This window comes from Plodia interpunctella, chromosome 4, assembly GCF_027563975.2.
Source record: "Plodia interpunctella isolate USDA-ARS_2022_Savannah chromosome 4, ilPloInte3.2, whole genome shotgun sequence".
Taxonomy (NCBI): Eukaryota; Metazoa; Arthropoda; class Insecta; order Lepidoptera; family Pyralidae; genus Plodia; species Plodia interpunctella.
Window position 1 is genome coordinate 5,385,039 of NC_071297.1, and position 17,740 is coordinate 5,402,778.

General features: G+C 34.2%; 2 protein-coding genes across 5 annotated transcripts; one reads left to right on the forward strand and one right to left on the reverse strand.

The window, feature by feature from the left end:
- The first annotated feature begins 661 nt into the window (after window positions 1-661).
- LOC128669347 (uncharacterized protein) lies at window positions 662-8,011 on the forward strand. Of its 2 annotated transcripts, XM_053744109.2 has the most exons (4): window positions 662-1,286; window positions 2,974-3,027; window positions 6,038-6,218; window positions 7,160-8,011. In XM_053744109.2, the coding sequence occupies exons 1-4, from the start codon at window positions 1,099-1,101 to the stop codon at window positions 7,355-7,357; spliced, it is 621 nt and encodes a 206-aa protein (XP_053600084.1). In that variant the 5' UTR covers window positions 662-1,098; the 3' UTR covers window positions 7,358-8,011. The 2 variants fall into 2 exon arrangements, with proteins under 2 accessions (XP_053600084.1, XP_053600085.1); XM_053744110.1 differs by lacking the exon at window positions 2,974-3,027 and having other exon boundaries at window positions 681-1,286.
- A 2,482-nt stretch (window positions 8,012-10,493) lies between these two features.
- Window positions 10,494-16,526, reverse strand: Gasz (gasz). Of its 3 annotated transcripts, none has more exons than XR_010369862.1 (9): window positions 16,129-16,479; window positions 15,896-16,004; window positions 15,057-15,185; window positions 14,176-14,402; window positions 13,709-13,971; window positions 12,961-13,212; window positions 11,809-12,037; window positions 11,515-11,725; window positions 10,494-10,688 (listed from the first exon to the last, which is right to left on the reverse strand). XR_010369862.1 is itself a non-coding variant. In XM_053744364.1 (9 exons), exons 2-9 carry the CDS (start codon window positions 16,201-16,203, stop codon window positions 10,533-10,535), a joined length of 1,440 nt encoding a protein of 479 aa, XP_053600339.1. In that variant the 5' UTR covers window positions 16,204-16,212; window positions 16,486-16,526; the 3' UTR covers window positions 10,494-10,532. The 3 variants fall into 3 exon arrangements, 2 of the variants coding, with proteins under 2 accessions (XP_053600339.1, XP_053600341.1); XM_053744364.1 differs by lacking the exon at window positions 11,515-11,725 and adding an exon at window positions 16,486-16,526 and having other exon boundaries at window positions 16,129-16,212; XM_053744366.1 differs by lacking the exon at window positions 11,515-11,725 and having other exon boundaries at window positions 16,129-16,212; window positions 16,380-16,490.
- Between the last annotated feature and the right edge of the window lie 1,214 nt (window positions 16,527-17,740).

A 17,740-nucleotide genomic window follows, 5' to 3' on the forward strand; every position in this document is an offset into this window, starting at 1 on the left:
CCTCTCTTTTTTGTGTCAATATTAAATGAACCATTTTTACAACAGTAGGTAAGTACCTAATTCGTTTTAGATAATGAGCGATAAAACTTTTTACTTGTCTTTAGTTTTCAATAGTTATGCTACTTAGGTATGCATTCAGTATTGCATTCACAAATTACAAATAGTAGACACCCATTTTTGCTTCGGCCTAACCCTCCGGAAGTATATGGTAGGAAATTCCTTATAGAAGTTTTAACTAATTTTCATACACGAAAGCCAATAAGATGTCAATAAGTAAGTACCTAATATCTAGCGTAGGTATCTTATGTTTCTGTATTCTGAGTATCGTGCCTACCTATATCCTACGAATCTCGAAATGTTACATATTTAATTAACGAGAGTGTGGTTCTGCCTTTACAGACATTACTTTCTGACAGACGTTCTGCCTTTAGCATGACCTTTCAAAATAATTAGTGATTCAGAAGTGGCCTTGTGGGTAGTTTCTATTGAAATAATAACAATATGATATACAAATAACTAGAAGATGGCGAGACAAACAATATTTTTAGCACGTTTTATCGTCATAAGGCCAAGGCGACCACCTCGATTTTCTTGTGAGTAGTGACATTTCATGAATCGTGTTAGGTACTTAAAAACACACACAGATGTCTCCGCATTGAATTACATGCTAGTCATCCGAAAAATGACAAATGAATACACCCAGCAAAAATAACACAATGAATAATGCGCTCGGGTTTAGGACGAAGTAGTTTACCATATGAAGAAAAAGACAGACCCAGTTGGAATGATTCATCAATTAAAGTACGCGATGTTGTAACCGCCATACATCAGAAGTACCTTACCATGGAGTAGGCAGACTTGGAATGAGCGAGAAGCAAAGTGTGGGCCGAGTGACGCCGACAGACCTGAGGCAGCGTTCGAATGTGAGGCTATTTAAAACACTGCGCAAGCCCCCTGGCACCGAGTCGACGGCTAATGATCAGTGCTGCCTTGTCTACCGTACAGTGCGTATCGTCTCTGTGAACTGTGTTTACACAAGAAACAACTCCGTCAGTGTTTACTTAGTTGTTACAAGTTTCTTCAGCAATACACGTGAAAATGGCTGACAGTGGTCTCAAGAGAAATATCCCCATCAAATTAGGCGACTTTTCTGTCATCGATACCGAATTCTCAAGCATCAGGGAGAGATTCGACGCTGAAATGAGAAAGATGGAAGAAGAAATGAGCAAATTCAGATCAGAACTTATGAACAGAGAAAGCAACAATTTCTTCAAGAGCACAACAAGGTATTTATTTATTTTAAATTGTAGGTTGCAACATAATGTAACGTACTTAAATTTTCAATTCGCAACATCATTCGGCCTTAAATTTATAACAATACTGACAGAACTTATAAGAAATTCACTTGGAAATTAGGCTAGGTATAGCTAAATATCAAGTGAAAATTTTGTCAATCGCGCGTAGGATCGTATCCGGTTTTTTAGAAATTCAAGTGGGTGTTAAACCTGGTCGCCTTATAGTTCAATCTGCCGGTAGGTAGAATATGTTGCATTATTATTCTGAACGCAACAGTTACGCTGCCTGCCCTGTTTACCTAAAAGGGAATCTTGAATTAATCAGTTTGGGGGTTTCGCAAGAAAGTCGCCCACCTTGGACGGCCTCAGTGAGACGATACCATGAAACTTTTAATTCAAAAGGCATTATTCGGGATCATTCCGCGGAACGGCACCAACTGCAGACATCTCTCTCCGTCCATTTAAAGCGTGCAGCGATACGTAAGCCCGACGCGGGATGATGTCATAAATAGAAATAGCGCCAGCAGCGCCAGTTCTCAACGGCTACATTTTGTTGCTAAAACGCAGGAATGCGTGAAATGGTAAACACAATGTAATGTGTTCACACCAGTTACGCAATGTTCGCAAATACGATGTACACCGCCCGCCCCATGCGTCCTCTTCTCTCGAAATTACGTTGTTATTGGATAACCTTGGAGTTGGTTTTTGTCCCAATACCATTGTACCTAATATGTATGTACATATGCACTTTTAGAACACCTTTGCGAAACCGGTTTACGATTGTTTTATCACGTTGTCGTCGGCGCTGAAGTAACGCGTGAATACGCTGAATTATGTTTATGGCACGAATACATGACCTATTTGGAGCGCACTGGTGTTTCAGCTACCAGAAGTCATGACGCAGTTTTAATTGTAACCCAGTATCAGAAGTATGCAAATACTTGGCAATATGAACACTAACTGACTGGGCGCCAGTCAAAGTTAACATTTGTTATGTACATACCTAAACACAAATATAAAATTTTTGAATGCCGTCATCTCATATTTTTGGTCACTTGTTCACATTCATGTGTGGGCACGTGGTGACTGGTCCGCCCATACTCTTGTAAGCAGGTATGCTACAATTATTCGATGTGGGTTGATAGTTGGATCGAGTGCATATTTGGTCATAGCATGTAACCGATTATATACTTATATGCCCATGTTACGAGAATGTATACAGCCGCCATTGACGTCATCTGTTTGCATGAATAATATTATTATACAGTATACTGTCTGTAATATTAGAACATTTAACAGAGCGGTTAGTGTTTATTGTTCTTAAATCAAAGCTTGATAAAGTATCTATTTTACACGCTAAATGCTAATATAATGATTTTTCCTACTTAGATATATAATATTAGATAAAATTGCAGGTTCTCTCTGCCTTTTATGAACATTATATCTATAGGTATCTTTTATGAACATTATATCTATAGGAACATAATATCTATACCCATATGCCACCTACCCAAATATAGACTTAAAAACCGTTGTGTGGCGACAACTTCTAATCAATAATAGTACATATTAACAGATATTGATGAATGGACTACCTACTACACAAACTCATCCAGTTATGTTTCATAAAACATAATATTTGAGCAATTAAAACTAACAAAAATATTGCCTTTTGCATGTCTTACAATTTCGAATCTGTTTCTTCCGGAGGAGTAACCAAGTCATCGGAAAGGTAAATTCCATATTGTACCTATCCCAAACATATAACCACCTATGTACGAACTACTTACTAATCACTGTGTAGTGTCTTTTATAGTTATAACTTTCTTTTGCATGTAACTAATTAAGTATAAGTTCTATTTGTAACATTTGGGTACTAAGTATTTATTATCTATAATTTATCTTTAGCTAGAGTCGTAATCGTAAATAGCTACCTACTTACGTATATTAGTAGATTTTATTTTATGTAAGACTAACTTATTCCCGCGCCTTCGCCCGCGAGATTTTTCCACAGGAACATTTATTGTCCTTCTCCGTACTTCACACTACATGTATGCAATTTTAAGAGGATTGGTTGAGTAGATAAAGCGTGAAGTGGTAACAAACAAACTTACTTTCGCATTTATAATATTAGTTAGGATTAGGATTGTGTCCTAATAAGTTATCGTTAGATTTTATTATTCCTACGCCTATTTCATAATAAGCAGCGCCTTAAACGGATGCATATTTTATTAGCATTAAATACCTAAATAGCACGAAATCTCTCTAAACTTTCTAAAATTATATATAATTTAAGATTTCTTAGCGAACAGACTATGATCGGAGTAATGACCTCTCTTTTACTACAAATATAAGCTTCAGATAAGTTCATATTAGAAACATGCTGGTCAACAAATTAATATGTGTTGATGTAATGGCAATATAATAGCATACAAACTGTAGAAATAGTCAACAGTCCATAACAGTCACCAGCCATTTATATTTGGTCATTTTATATGGTTCATAAGCAGCCTTTGATTCAGACCAATACAGAACCTTTGCGTCAAAAAATATTGATCGTATGAAATTTATTATTTTATTTTGACTATAATAACAAGTTTGAGTACTTAATAATTAAGTACTTATTAAGTTTTCGAAACACAATAGTTTATAAATTTTTGTGGGTAAAACATAGGGGTAAAATTAGGAAGTCTTACTACGCAGTGTACAACGTTTCTTAGGGAGCTTCGCTGGAACCCCACCCCACTTTACAGTTACACGATCACTCTATCCATCACTACCCCGCTCTAAAATTTGTGGTGTAATTTCGGGGGTTCTCCATTCATATCAATGACCCCACTTGCTACACATAAGAAAACCAAAAAGATGTTTTCGATTATTATAGGTACTATTCTGTTTTGTTTCTTTATTGAATCGACTCAAATTTTTTACTTGTATTTATTATTATTAGTGAGTACTTATCTAGAGTAGAGTATTAATATTAGTACGTAAGCACGTACTATTAGTACGTAGCAATGCATGCCTTAGGTATCATATTAATTTATCGTACTTAGTTTTCTACGTCTTAATTCGACAATGTTCAAGAGATTTTAAAGGATTCAATCGTGGGGTCAATCATTATCTAATATAATTAGTTATGGCTACTACATTTTACCGTAACAGTAGTAACTAGTCGAAAGAAATCTTTCGTCGACGACGTTTGAATCTATTTAATTTTATCTTTGGGAAAATTATTCATAGCTGTAGTAAATCTCTGTAAAATTATTGAATGGGATTGGTCAAGCAAATCATATTAAAATTTACTTATTGGTTGTTGGAAGATATCTGCGACTGAATTAGAAACTTTATTCAAGTCATAGTTAAATTAATTTTAAGCCTTATTGACTACTGAGTGAAGGCCCCACATGACCCACACATGATTTGTTGTGTTCAGAAGGCAGGCATATTCATGCATTTGATATTGAGGATATTCCGACTAGAGCCTCCATTGCTTCAATGCACTAACATTGGACATGATTTGCTATACAATTGGTCACAAATTACATTCATAGTCCACCTACTCTTTGCATCGATGAGCTCATTTGTTGACAGTGACCTTGTATCTGCAGTCATGGACATGACATCAGCTGCTGTGTGATAATCAATCGCAAAAGCGGAAATATTTGCTATGCACAAACTACCCACTATTTAAATTGTCACAATGAGCGAGGCCACGCAAGTAATTTTACTTTTGAAATCAGTCTCAAATAAAATGCAGTTATAGTAAGGTTCTTCAATTCTCAAAACCTTTTTTTTCTCCTTTATATAACTACAAATTATGATTTTTTTAAGAAAGAACATATTCTTTTAGTTCTTCCGTATTCTTGCATGTAAAATGTTGCATGTTTCAAAATGAGAAAATTTCAGTTTTGTTGAAAAATGCAATTAGCCTTGTCAAGCCCGCGTGACTCGACGAAGCTTGCACTCACAATTAAATTTAAATGGAACGATATATTAATGAATGATAGGGTGTCGCGTGTCAGTCGACTCTGATAGCTGCTGCTCTGATCATGCTGAACTGCTACACTGGTCCCGGGTTCGATCTCCGGTCAGGTCAAGATGGAAAATTATCTTTTGCAGATTGATCTAAGACCCAGACCTTAGATGTTTATTTATTTATGTACTTAGGTATAATGTTATCAAAATGCAATCGTTGAGTTAGTATCCTGTAATACAAGCCTTAAACTTACTTTGGAGCTAGATCAATTTATGCGATTAGCCTATATAATATTGTATAGGCATTGAAATATTTATAATTATTTATTACTTAATCATTAAAATAATTGACGAAGACGTTGGGGAAAAACTAACTGCTGAACTATCGTAAATGTCGCAATAATACCTAGTGTGAAGGTCGTTAGGTAGGTAAAAATTCATTTGCATTCATATTAAAATATTCAACGAAACACGGTTATTATGTAAAATAATAAAACAATCTTAGAACTAGGTAAGCGCGTAACATATTTTTAGCGACTGGCGCATGCCAAGCGAGTTCCTGAGGTAAGAATTGTAAGATCGATAAAAAAGGTATAGTCGATAGATCGATATTGTTGTTCCATGTTCGTAATATTTTTGTCCACAATGGTTTAGTGTATATGCACTTTATGGGTACTAATTCCTAGATAGGGCATAGTGTTCACAGTGTTCACATTGATAACTTATTCTGTACTGGCAATTCTGATAGTTTATTTTTGCTTCTCCAGTTCTACCACATCGTCACAGCACAGCGACAGCAGACAGTTGGCTGAGCCCAGTCACTGGGACAGTCTCAACTCACCTCTCATCCAGGATGAGGGAGACGGCAAATCCCTAAAACTTCGCTTTGATGTCAGTCAGTACACACCTGAAGAGATCGTGGTCAAGACAGTTGACAACAAATTATTGGTAAGTTTGCTAAACATTATATTAATAAACTTTGTGATTAATAGTTATCGCTTTTCCAGTGTTAGGCAAAATCGAATTATTCTGCCAAGAGGTTCGATCCTGGGCATGTTCTTGTGTCTCCATTGGTCAAGGCAGCCTTATCGAGACAATGGTGTTTTACTATTGTGAGGACTCCACTCCTTAACTCTTTTAACCATTGCCTTTAATCACGTGATGTTCACTACCTATATCAAAATTGCTTCGCAAAAAAATTGTCTTCTAATAAAAGTCCACAATAGATTCCATTTGTATAAGTAAGTACTTCTTCTTCTAATGCATATTTCTAATGTGTCTTTGAAACTTGCACTTTTGTGTACTAAAATAAAATTTCCATTATATCGAAAGTGGCTAGATACCGTCATTGTTGTAATTAACTTCAATGATGTTGATAACAAAATCTGTTCTTCGCGCTATTGCCATGCAGTGCATCAACATTTTCGTCACAGTCTAATGAAGATAAATCACTCGCGAAATAATGAACTGTGTTTATTTACGTAGCAGTATGATAAAAAAAATTGGCTCAAATCTCATCTCCGGCACTATGCCAAGATAAGACCTACAAGACAGTGCGGTGCACGCAAATCGTTCAAACTCTTCAAAGAAGTGAACTTTGTTATACATTAACACTTGCTATTGCTAAACGCCTGTGGTTTCGCCCACGTGGGATCACTGTTGTTAAGATATATAAATAAATTTATTCATTCTTATCTCTTAATGTTAATCCAGGTAAATGTATCTGCTGTTAGGACCCAATTATAAGTGGAAATTGCTTTAGAAAGATTCTAGAAATTACTTCTGAAAGCAGTCAATTTACCCTTCTAAGGATTTGGAGTAATCTAAAAACATTTTATTTAAAATTGCAACGAAAAACTTGTTACTTATCAATTTTTTACGATTTTCAGGTCCACGCGAAACACGAGGAGAAGTCGGATACCAAGTCCGTGTACAGAGAATACAACAGGGAGTTCCTGCTGCCTAAGGGCACCAATCCAGAGGCCATCAAGTCTTCTCTCTCTCGAGATGGAGTCCTCACAGTGGAGGCGCCTCTTCCACAACTGGCTATCACCGATAGGAACATCCCTATCCAGCAAAAACACTGAACGGCAGCTTAGCCCACGACAGCAGCTATTCCATACTACTGTTAATAATTTATTATAATTTATGTTTCTAAGGAGTATTGGCGATATTCTCTTATATTTTAGACTTATAGGGAATCTCAAAATTTATTAACACTATTTTAATTGGTCAATTACTCGCGATATTCCATCTGTCACCGTAGAGCACAGAGCATTCTGCACTGTATCTGAATGTTGCTTTAGTGACATTGCTTTCACTGTGATTGTTAGGAACATGTGCATTCATCTATGCATTTCCGTTACTACCTATGGATATTCCGCTGGTAATGAAACCGCATAGAGAAATTAATTTATTTTGACTCAGTAATATGATAACCCCGTCAATAAGAGACTATAGCATTTATTGGAGCTTAAAACGTGTTCATTGAAAAGTTATATATCAATGGTATTTGATATTATGATATAAAGGGCTTACCGGTAAAAGCAACAAGGATTTCAAAACAAGTGTCTTATTTATCTACATGTTACGAAGGTCCATTTTGCTTAACATTTACCAGTTATGGTAACTAATGTTATTTCGATACACCAATTTAACAGCTTTTAACTTGATACACATTTATATTTTAGTACAAACCGTTGTTATGAAAGTTTAGATATCAATAAAATATAAAACAGCAATCTTGTTGTATTATTCGATAAATGTCCCTTCGTCTTCAGACAGACGCTAGGTCATAAAAGTAAATAAAAAAGAAAATAAGAATTTAATTAAAGCGAATCTGTAATTGGTGTCGCTAGTAATGCCATTATTATCTTTTCATTTCAAGTAAGTACAAGATTGTTCTCGCCAAGAGACGCGTGGTAAGGTTATCTGTGTTTTAATTTAATTGCTCACAGATTACTGCAGCGTCCTTGTACGAGTATTTTTGTGTAAGAACTTAGTTTTATTATTTTTATCGTATGAATTGTGAGGCGATATCCCGGTGCGCGTTAAAGCATCAATCTCGTCGACAGACATTTTAATTTCATTTTTAGTGGGTGGCTCGGGCACTGCCCTTATGGATGGATAAGAACATCACGCGAGCCAATGCGGATTGGAGGGCTTTTAACGATTTCAAATATAACCCGGACCACAGTTTGACGTTGTATATTCCGAAGCACAGAGAGCTTGAGATAATACTTTTTTGATCACGCATCTATGCAATGACCGACCATTGTGATGGTGAATTAACTGCTGCTACCGTAGGTCAAACGCACGAACCATTCTTGCGTCATCGAGCTCTTCACAGTATCTACCACTCACAAACTATCCATATCTAAGCTTGGCTACATATAACGATTGGAAGGAATCAATAGCTCCAAATGAAAATATAATTTATCGAACAAGCAGAATATATGCATGTCATCATGACTTGGCTCATGTTTCGTGACTATAAAACAGAATTGTCATGGGAATCCATGACTGTTTTGACACGGGTCAAAACAGTTTTTCATTCCGAGTTTGTCGTGAACTCTTACACAGATACGCATACTTTCTGTAAATATACGCTATGAATAACGTTGTCTATTTAAATTACATATTTTCATATTAAAATTTATATTAAAATATTAATGAACAGTGGTAGAATTTTTAAACTATAAATATACTTGGCCAAAGCAGACTTTGAACTGAATGCAGAATTCCAAAGCACTATAAATACTTATTATATTTTTATAGAAAGCGCTCACGCAAGAACTATATCTCAACTGCATTATTACAGTCAGGTATTCGCCTGCGAAAGTACCTTAACTACCTAGACTTTCACTGCACGATATTGCCATTTGCCTTATGCCTGTTTTAATTGGATTTACGGCTGTCCTGTTTTCTATTCTCATAGTTTCAGAGATTTAAATTTTCCTTTCCAAAAGCGAGTAGGCTTCGAGCGTCAATAGTAATATTAAAATCCTGTTTAGAATGATTCCGCATTTTAAAAAACATTCTACAGGATTCAAAAATCGTACAAAGATATTTTGATTTTAGCGCGTATGATTTTAACGCAGGATGGGTAACCAAGGATGGATGGCAAAGGTTGATGACGATGATGAAGAATGATCTGGTGGTTCAATATACAAAAAGGGATCCTAGACCCATTGGCCCGGAACAGAGTTTTCTGGTGCAAGTGTACGAGGGCATCCGAATTAAATTGGGACGGAAAAGAAGATGATCAAGAAAACCTTGTGTGAAATTAATATTTATTCCGCTACAGAGAGTGATCGGAGTAACGGGCGGCCATTGTTTGCCGACACAAAACAAGGAAACGGATGCGACGTTTAGAAACACAACACTACGACCAAACTACAGAGTAAGTAGTAATAATATAATCGCGATAGAAGAAAGATTTGAAACATTAATAATTTTAAATAACATTTGCGGAATTTATTGTAAGCTTTCATAGTTTATGGTGATCGTTTCTCTTCAGAAGGATAACTATATTCAATTTTAATTGTAAGAATGTACGAACAGGATTCCGCCATATAAGTAAATAAGCAAGCAAATATCTTCGTTCTATTCGATCACAGTTAATGAGCATAATTTAACGGACAAAGATTAATTAACAGAGCTGGCATAAACTCCGTCAATGCCAACTAAATCAAATATACGGCAAGGTCGGAACATTAGAATTAGTGAGCGACAGTATTAATTTACAATGTAGGTATTAGTTGCGTCAGAGTGCATTCTGCATGCAGGTTACACAGGATTTATGATCTGAGCCATGGGTGTGAATAGAATGATGACCTAACGCTAATTTAAGCCGAGTGAATGCATCGCTCCTTTTTATTGAGACTACACTGTTGCATGATGTAAATATACAAAAATAAACCAGACCCAATTTTCACTTCCAAACCGACCAATAACAGGCGATAAGTAAACATTTTATCCGGCTCATGAGTTTAGCTGGAAATCACAAATATATCACACATCATTGTGTGCCAAAATCATAATGTTGTGATTGTGTCCGTCTGGATGAACCGTCACTAAGCATATATAATGTTGACCGTATATTTAAACATTGCTCCCATATTGCATCTCCCTGCTTCCAATTAAGAAAGAATACCACGGGTTGTTAGTATACCACGGGTAGTTAGAATTACAGATCATGTGAATGACCATTAAAACACGAAATCAATGAAAAGAAACAACAAATTGTATTGGAATAACTATCTACTTGCTAGTCACGCGAGCCAGATAATTCCTCGAGTGGTAAATGAGGGCTCCAATGGAACAGATGACCAGGACATCGGTAACATACCCGAGAGCCACTTCAAAAAGGGGCTTCTCCTTAATAAGGTCAGCCGGCGGCGGGTTGGCTTTGCTTATCTGGAACAAAATATATGTACAAGCTTAAAATCCATTCCATTTTCAAAATCTTTTGGGTCTCTAGTGCAAATCAGATAATACTCAGCTTGATTAACCCTTATAGTAGGAGAATGCTAACAAGTTGGATATTTTTTCCAAACCAATGAAGCGTTGATGTCAGTAATTTCACAGTCAAAAGTATTTCCAAACAATAGAAATATTTATTTTAAAACTAGCTTAGGAGCCGCGTGTATTTCTCACAGGGGCAGTTTTTTTCGGGATGATAATATGTCCTTCTCCGTACTTCAAATTACATATATGCAAATTTCAAGAAGATTGGTTTGAGTAGATAAAGGTGAAGAGGTAACAAACAAAATTATGAAATATGCATGCTATAAATAAAATTGCTTCATTTTAAAATTGTTTCTTTATGTATTTTAATTCTAGAAATCTAAGTTATTTCAAGACTGGAAATGTATATGATAAAAACAATAGAATTGTGTGATTCAAATTCGAATTGGCTTCTTTCCAACTAGTCAGCCATATCAGTATTTTTTTCTAATGGCAAAAAGTGGCTGTAACATACAGACGGACAGACGTGACGAATCTATAAGGGTTCCGTTTTTGCTATTTGGCTACAGAATCCTAAAAACTAGTAATAACGTAATTTTGAGTCAAAAAGCATTTCTAATATTACACTTTTATGAGAATAAAACACGTTATAAAACTAATAAATTAAAGTGACATTTGATAATTTTGTATTTGGTTATTTAAATATATATTTTATTGTGAGCGTCAAGATAGAGGGATCAACTCACTGATCTCTATTCATTAGTTAGATTTTTACCTCATCCCTGATAATTGTATGGAATTGACAAGTGTCATTTTTCGACACTCCAGAAAAGATATGTAACCTTCTGTTTTTTTACATTATATTTATATGATCTTTATTTTAAAATAATCATTATATTTCTAAATTTAATCAAAACGTAAAATTCTAATGATTATGTTTTCCATTCTTAATTCAGCTGTTTCAATGTTGGCAAAGTGTCAGATTTCTGTGGAATTAAAAATCTGATATTAGTCAAGTAGCCAATTCCGCTAATGGAGTTACATTGGATATTAGGTGGACCTAATTTACCTTAACAAGAATACCCTTCATATTTTTTATTTCGCTTCTAAGATTATTTATTTGAGAAACCAGTTTCTTCGTGCCAGTTTTCATTCTCAATATGAGAGGCGAGTCAGGTGGTTCAAATTTTATTTGATTTTTATTCCTATTGTAATCGCGCAGAGCATATTGAAGGGTTGCCTCCAAAATGTAAACTTGTTGCATATGTGTTCCTAGTGCAGTCAGACAGTCCAATACACTGAAATAGAAATGAGATATTATTTAATATTTTAATATATATTGTAGCCATAACATTAAGCCATAATTAAGCCCTGTGGGTGTTTATTTGAAAATAATTATTTATTCGTAATGTATCTAAATATTGCATCCTAAAAGTCAAGTTCCTACACATCGTAAAATGAATTTGTAAAACTTTCGTAAAAAGTAGTAGCTCTTTTGTAAAAAGCTCTCTGATTTATAAAATGTAGCTGTCTAAACTTTAGATAAATAATGTAATTTTCATCTTTCCGTCTTATTCATATAACATGGTTTGTTCCTATCTTACTTTACAATACTTTATATTGAACTAGCTGATGCCCGCGACTTCGTTCGCGAGGCCAAACAATTTTTCGTAAGGGGTCAAAATGATTAGAGAAATTTAACTGTACAGACAAAGCGTAACATATACCTACAAAGAAGATGCTCATCAGACTGAAAAACGTTTGTTAAGGCGTCATTTCTATATTTCCTATAGTTTAGCTGGACCATCATAAGTCTGCATCAGGTGTTCCAAATCTTTGCTTTTTATACCTCAACAGAAAATGATCATCAGACAGAACAATTTTTGTTAAGTCGTTTCATTTCTATATTTATAATGATGAGACATATTTGAACTAAAATAAGTTTTGATTTCTTTATGAATAAGATTTTGCTTTTAATTAATACGTAAGTATTACTACGAAATGATGGCGCCACTGGGTCGAATACATTATTACAGAATGTGCAAATATTCGTGCTTGTCAATAAAATAACATTCAAAATAATACGATGAAAAAATAGAATCAAACAGTAGTCGAGATCATGTCATGCTTAACTGCAATTTCGGTTCAATTCCAGAATTTTACTTATTATTATTTTCAAAATTAGTTAAAAAGCATGTGTGAGATGTAAAACAAAACCAACCTATAGTTCTCAAATTTTCTAGCATATAAGCCCGCAACTGCATTCAATCTCCATCCTCTTAAATGGAATTTTTTCAAACCTATTTTCAGTCTTTGTCTTTCATATGGCATTTCTATTCCTAAATTTATCATTTTGTCTTCTTCCATCAACAGAAATTCGCGGAGATTCATACCACTGCTTTCAATAAGGGTGCCTAGACTTTCACAGCTCATTCCATAGAGTAAATGAGGAATTTCACATACATAGGTTAATCTGTAAGAAACAACATTATTGAATTAAAACTCACGCGAGAAATTGGCATAATACATAAAAAATACATTGATATAACGCGTAGTGACCCGTATTTTAATTTACCAACATAGTCATAGATTGAGTGCAAAGTAAACTTAAATAAGCCACATTAACTTTTTCAAACAAACATTTGTTGTCAACACACATGTTCAGGTACATAATAAAGATATATCAAACTTTCACCTGGGGCTTGGCCGTAGTAAATTAATTTCTCTACCACATGCAAAAGGCCAGACACTTATTTTTATAAGCCAATCAAAACTTGATTTTATAAGTCAATCAAAACTTCATGCAAATATATTAGAATTGTTATCCCCGTGACCTATTCAGGATTAGTTTATTACGAAACGACTGATGCGGCGGAAGATTGCGGATTCTATAATAATTGTTAAATAACTGGGATGCGGCGAAGCCGGTGTCGGGAAATATTTATTACAAAATGAAACAACAAATTCACCTGTCTTCTGTGGTGACACCCGGATAATAATCGTGCCAAGACCGCATTTGACTATTCAAACTTACAATGCTTTTAGTTTCTTCAAGTTCCTCATCTGTCTTCAGATATTTATTTAATATATCGACTATATTCTGATAGTCATGTGACATGGCGATCTCAATAGGTGTTCTACTGTACTTATCTACTTCTGTCAGCCTCGCCTTGTGAGCTATAAGCAGTTCAAGTATTTCCGGTTGATTATGATGAGCTGCCCAAAAAACTGCCTATAAAAAATAAATATGTAAAAAATTTACATTATAATTCTGTCTGTGTGTTTTGATGGAACATATCTTTCATCATTTGACGTCCGATTCTATTAAGTAGTTGTATAAACTTAAAGATCAATAAATTAATGATATCCTTATCCATCCATAAGGAAGACCAATGCCTCCTCCAATTCTTGATCTGTAGTAATCTTTCTTACTTACCGTCCAACCTTGCTGGTCCCGCATTTCTATGTTGACACCTTCATCTAAGAGTTTCTGAACCACTGCAACTCTGCCACTGCTAATAGCTCTCATCAATGGTGTTTGACCATATTTGTCCCCAACATTGAGCAGACATTTATTTTCAATAAGGCTGCATATTACATGATATATAGTGTCATTGTTGGCACTACTGTTAGAACACACAGCCATTATAGGTGTAACTGAATCTGAAATAGTGTTATCAGCATTTTAACATTTTTATTTGGAAAATCAAAAAAGAATTGTGATAAAATCACTAACTACTATGTAAAATAATCATATCCTTACATGCTATAAAAATAAGTCTGTCTGTATGAACACAATAAATTCAAAAACTACCAGACAGATTTTTGTATGGTTTTCACCAATAGACAAAGTGATTCTTGAGAAAGGTTCAGGGGTATCATTTATTTCAGTTTTACCAGAGTGAAGCCAGAAAGCTAATTTATTTTATCTATACATATGTCTACGCCAGTACACCACAAAACTAGGCACATCCCGCCCGCGACCCCTCGCGCCACATCCAATGATTATCGAACACGACAATTTAAATTTGATTCCTGTGCGCACACTACAAATCTAGTTTTTTCTATTGTTTTTTCCTGTCTTTCGGTTTCTGTTTACCAATCTACCAATTTGTAAGAAAAAAGAAAAATATAATTATCTAATTTTTAGCTTGAAAGTCTTTTATTTTAACTACCTATTATTACCGTAACGAACAACATATAAATTTAAAATAAGTATAGGATAATGATCCTAATATTATGATTTACACACACATAGGCAGTCTACCTTATATTAAATTCTTAAGTACCTAATTAGTGATAAAAAAATAAGAATACCTGCATGAAGATTTGGATCAGCACCTCGTTCTAATAAGAAATCTACAATTTTATCATGGGCATGGAAACAGGCATGCATTAGAGGAGTCCATCCACTATCTAACTTTAAATTTACTCTGTTGTTTAGATCTGAAAAAGACGACAAAATTTCCATAGAGTATTCAAGCAGTCAATAATTGAATATTTTATTTTGTATTTATGTCCATTTAGTATAAGTTTATTTACTTTCTTTATTTTAATAATTGATATTCAAATTCAATAATATATGATACTGAAAGCTTTTTGTGCTGATGAAATATATGGGGAGAGCAGAGCATCTGTAATGCAGCTTTATTTCTTTTTATACTACTGAGCAAGAAAAATAGATAAGAAGTCGTCAAAACAACCTATGAACATGTACAACACCCTAAATTAATGTTTTCTTCACCCTAGTTGAATTTTTACTACAAGTAAAATTGAAAATGACGACCTCGGTGGCGCAGTGGTAAAGTTCTTGCCACTGAACCGAGAGGTCCCGGGTTCGATCCCCGGTCGGGTCATGATGGAAAATGATCTTTTTCTGATTGGCCCGGGTCTTGGATGTCTATTTATATATGTATCTATTTATAAAATATAGTATCGTTGAGTTAGAGTATCCCATAACACAAGTCTCGAACTTACTTTGGGGCTAGCTCAATCTGTGTGATTTGTCCTAATATATTTATTTATTATTTATTTATTAAAATCACTTGAAAAAAGCATACAACTTGTTGCATGCTTTCTTTTTTTTATTTACATGCCATTGCTAATTTAAAGTTAATAAATAAATATTACAGAAAAATAAAGAGAACAGAAATTACCATATGTGACAATGTTTTCAACTTCATCAATATTTGCATTTATTATAGCATCTTGTAGTTTTACTTCTAAAGTCTTCTTTGGGTTTTCCTGGATAAAGTAGTCCCTTGACTGAAATAATATGATGTAAAGTAAGTAGGTAATCATCATTTTTGCTGGTCACAAAAGGTCTTAATATATTAGTAGATATTGATATCTATATTACATTAGCAGATATTTTGAAAGTCATTATTACCGGTTTTTCGTAAAATCCATAGTCGTCGCTATCTGAATCGTCATCCGAAAGTCCAGCTGGGCGGAATTGAGCCATGATATAGATCTACAATTTTATATTAATCTGAGAGATTAATATGGAATAGTTATTTACTATAAACAAGATCAACTAAAATACGTTCACTTGCAAATGCATTTGAGAAGCAAGATTACAGCATATAGTTTTAATTATTAAAATATTTTTTATTAAATATATTATATATGTAACTGTACAATCTATGACTATTTTTCCAGAAATCACTTCGTTTCAAAATAAATTATTGAAAAATCTTTCATTTGATATGGCAAAATCAAAGAAATTGAATCTTGAATTTCTAACCAGATTGTCTGCTTGACAGCTGATGTCAGCCAGTATAAATGACAGTGACGGTACCTACAAAGCAAACTACAAAGCCATTTTTAAAATTTTATTTTTCTTTATTTTATTATGTTGGTTATAGTGTTTTCTTACTAGCATCATATTTCTGCTAGTTCCCGCCAGCAACATCAAAGCAAAGAGATACACAAATATAAATAAAACCTAAAGACTAACGGAATAATAATAAATTATTTTCAAGCCTCCTTACCCTTGGGCATTGTAAAATCGGGCACATGATGAGGAACATTATATTAAGTATCACTCGTTTTCGTCCATTAACATCTAAAAATCAATACTTCCTATATACCTACCTATTTATGTGTCAACAAAAGTTAGGTTTAGACTCTCAACCAGTCCCAGGATAAGTTGCAAAATAATTAGTATTTGTAAATATTATTATTATTAATTAATCAATTCATTTAATTAATTAAATAAAAGTCGATAAAAAGCAGGGAAATCAACATTAGGTGATACTAAATTAAGAAATAAGCACAAACTTTGTATGAACAGATTCAGGCTTAAAAAGGTTCGGCGGTCTTTCGTGGGTCAAAGTGTAAAATTATTCAATAAACTCCCTGCAGAGGCTATTAATCTGCCAATGAAAAATTTTATTTAAAACTTATGTTAAGAAAAATTTAATGGATAAAGCGTATTACACAATTAACGCCTATTTGACTGATAAAAACGCTTGGATCCTCCCGACAACTTTGCCACTCCACACATGATCTCCTAATTTTTATTTTACTGTTTTTTATTATTTTATTCATAATTTTTATTTTTGTTATAATAATTCGTATGGCATTTAAATTTTATTTGTAAAACATGTACGTGATTTGTGATCTTCAAGTGTCTGAATTATACTTCTATTTCGACGAATAAGAATTGTAATTATGAAGTCATGGGAATCATGAGTGTGTCATGCTCACTCAAATGGTCAATCTGGTGGTGGCGTCGTGGGCCGGGTCGTGAGGTTCCCTCTATTATGGTTGAGCTACGCGATGGCTGTCCCATGCGTCAACTCGTGAACGGGTGCTGCCAGAGGGAACTGGTCATCTCGTTTCTCATATATTTTCATGTAAGTTAATTGTGTTTCACATCGATATATATATATATATATATATATATATATATATATATATATATATATATATATATATATATATATATTATAATCAGCACTCGGAACACAATCATAACCTGTTTTGATATACCTTTT

What these genes read in the sequence shown, in the direction of transcription:
- LOC128669347 (XM_053744109.2), top strand. Translation starts at nt 1,099, where the DNA reads ATGGCTGACAGTGGTCTCAAGAGAAATATCCCCATCAAATTAGGCGAC. An exon ending in TTCTTCAAGAGCACAACAAG is followed by an intron (nt 1,287 to 2,973) that starts GTATTTATTTAT and finishes TGCCTTTTGCAT; the next exon opens with GTCTTACAATTTCGAATCTG. An exon ending in GTAACCAAGTCATCGGAAAG is followed by an intron (nt 3,028 to 6,037) that starts GTAAATTCCATA and finishes TTGCTTCTCCAG; the next exon opens with TTCTACCACATCGTCACAGC.
- Gasz (XM_053744364.1), bottom strand. Translation starts at nt 16,203, where the DNA reads ATGGCTCAATTCCGCCCAGCTGGACTTTCGGATGACGATTCAGATAGC. An exon ending in ATGGATTTTACGAAAAACCG is followed by an intron (nt 16,005 to 16,128) that starts GTAATAATGACT and finishes ATATTATTTCAG; the next exon opens with TCAAGGGACTACTTTATCCA. An exon ending in TGATCCAAATCTTCATGCAG is followed by an intron (nt 14,403 to 15,056) that starts GTATTCTTATTT and finishes ACACTATTTCAG; the next exon opens with ATTCAGTTACACCTATAATG.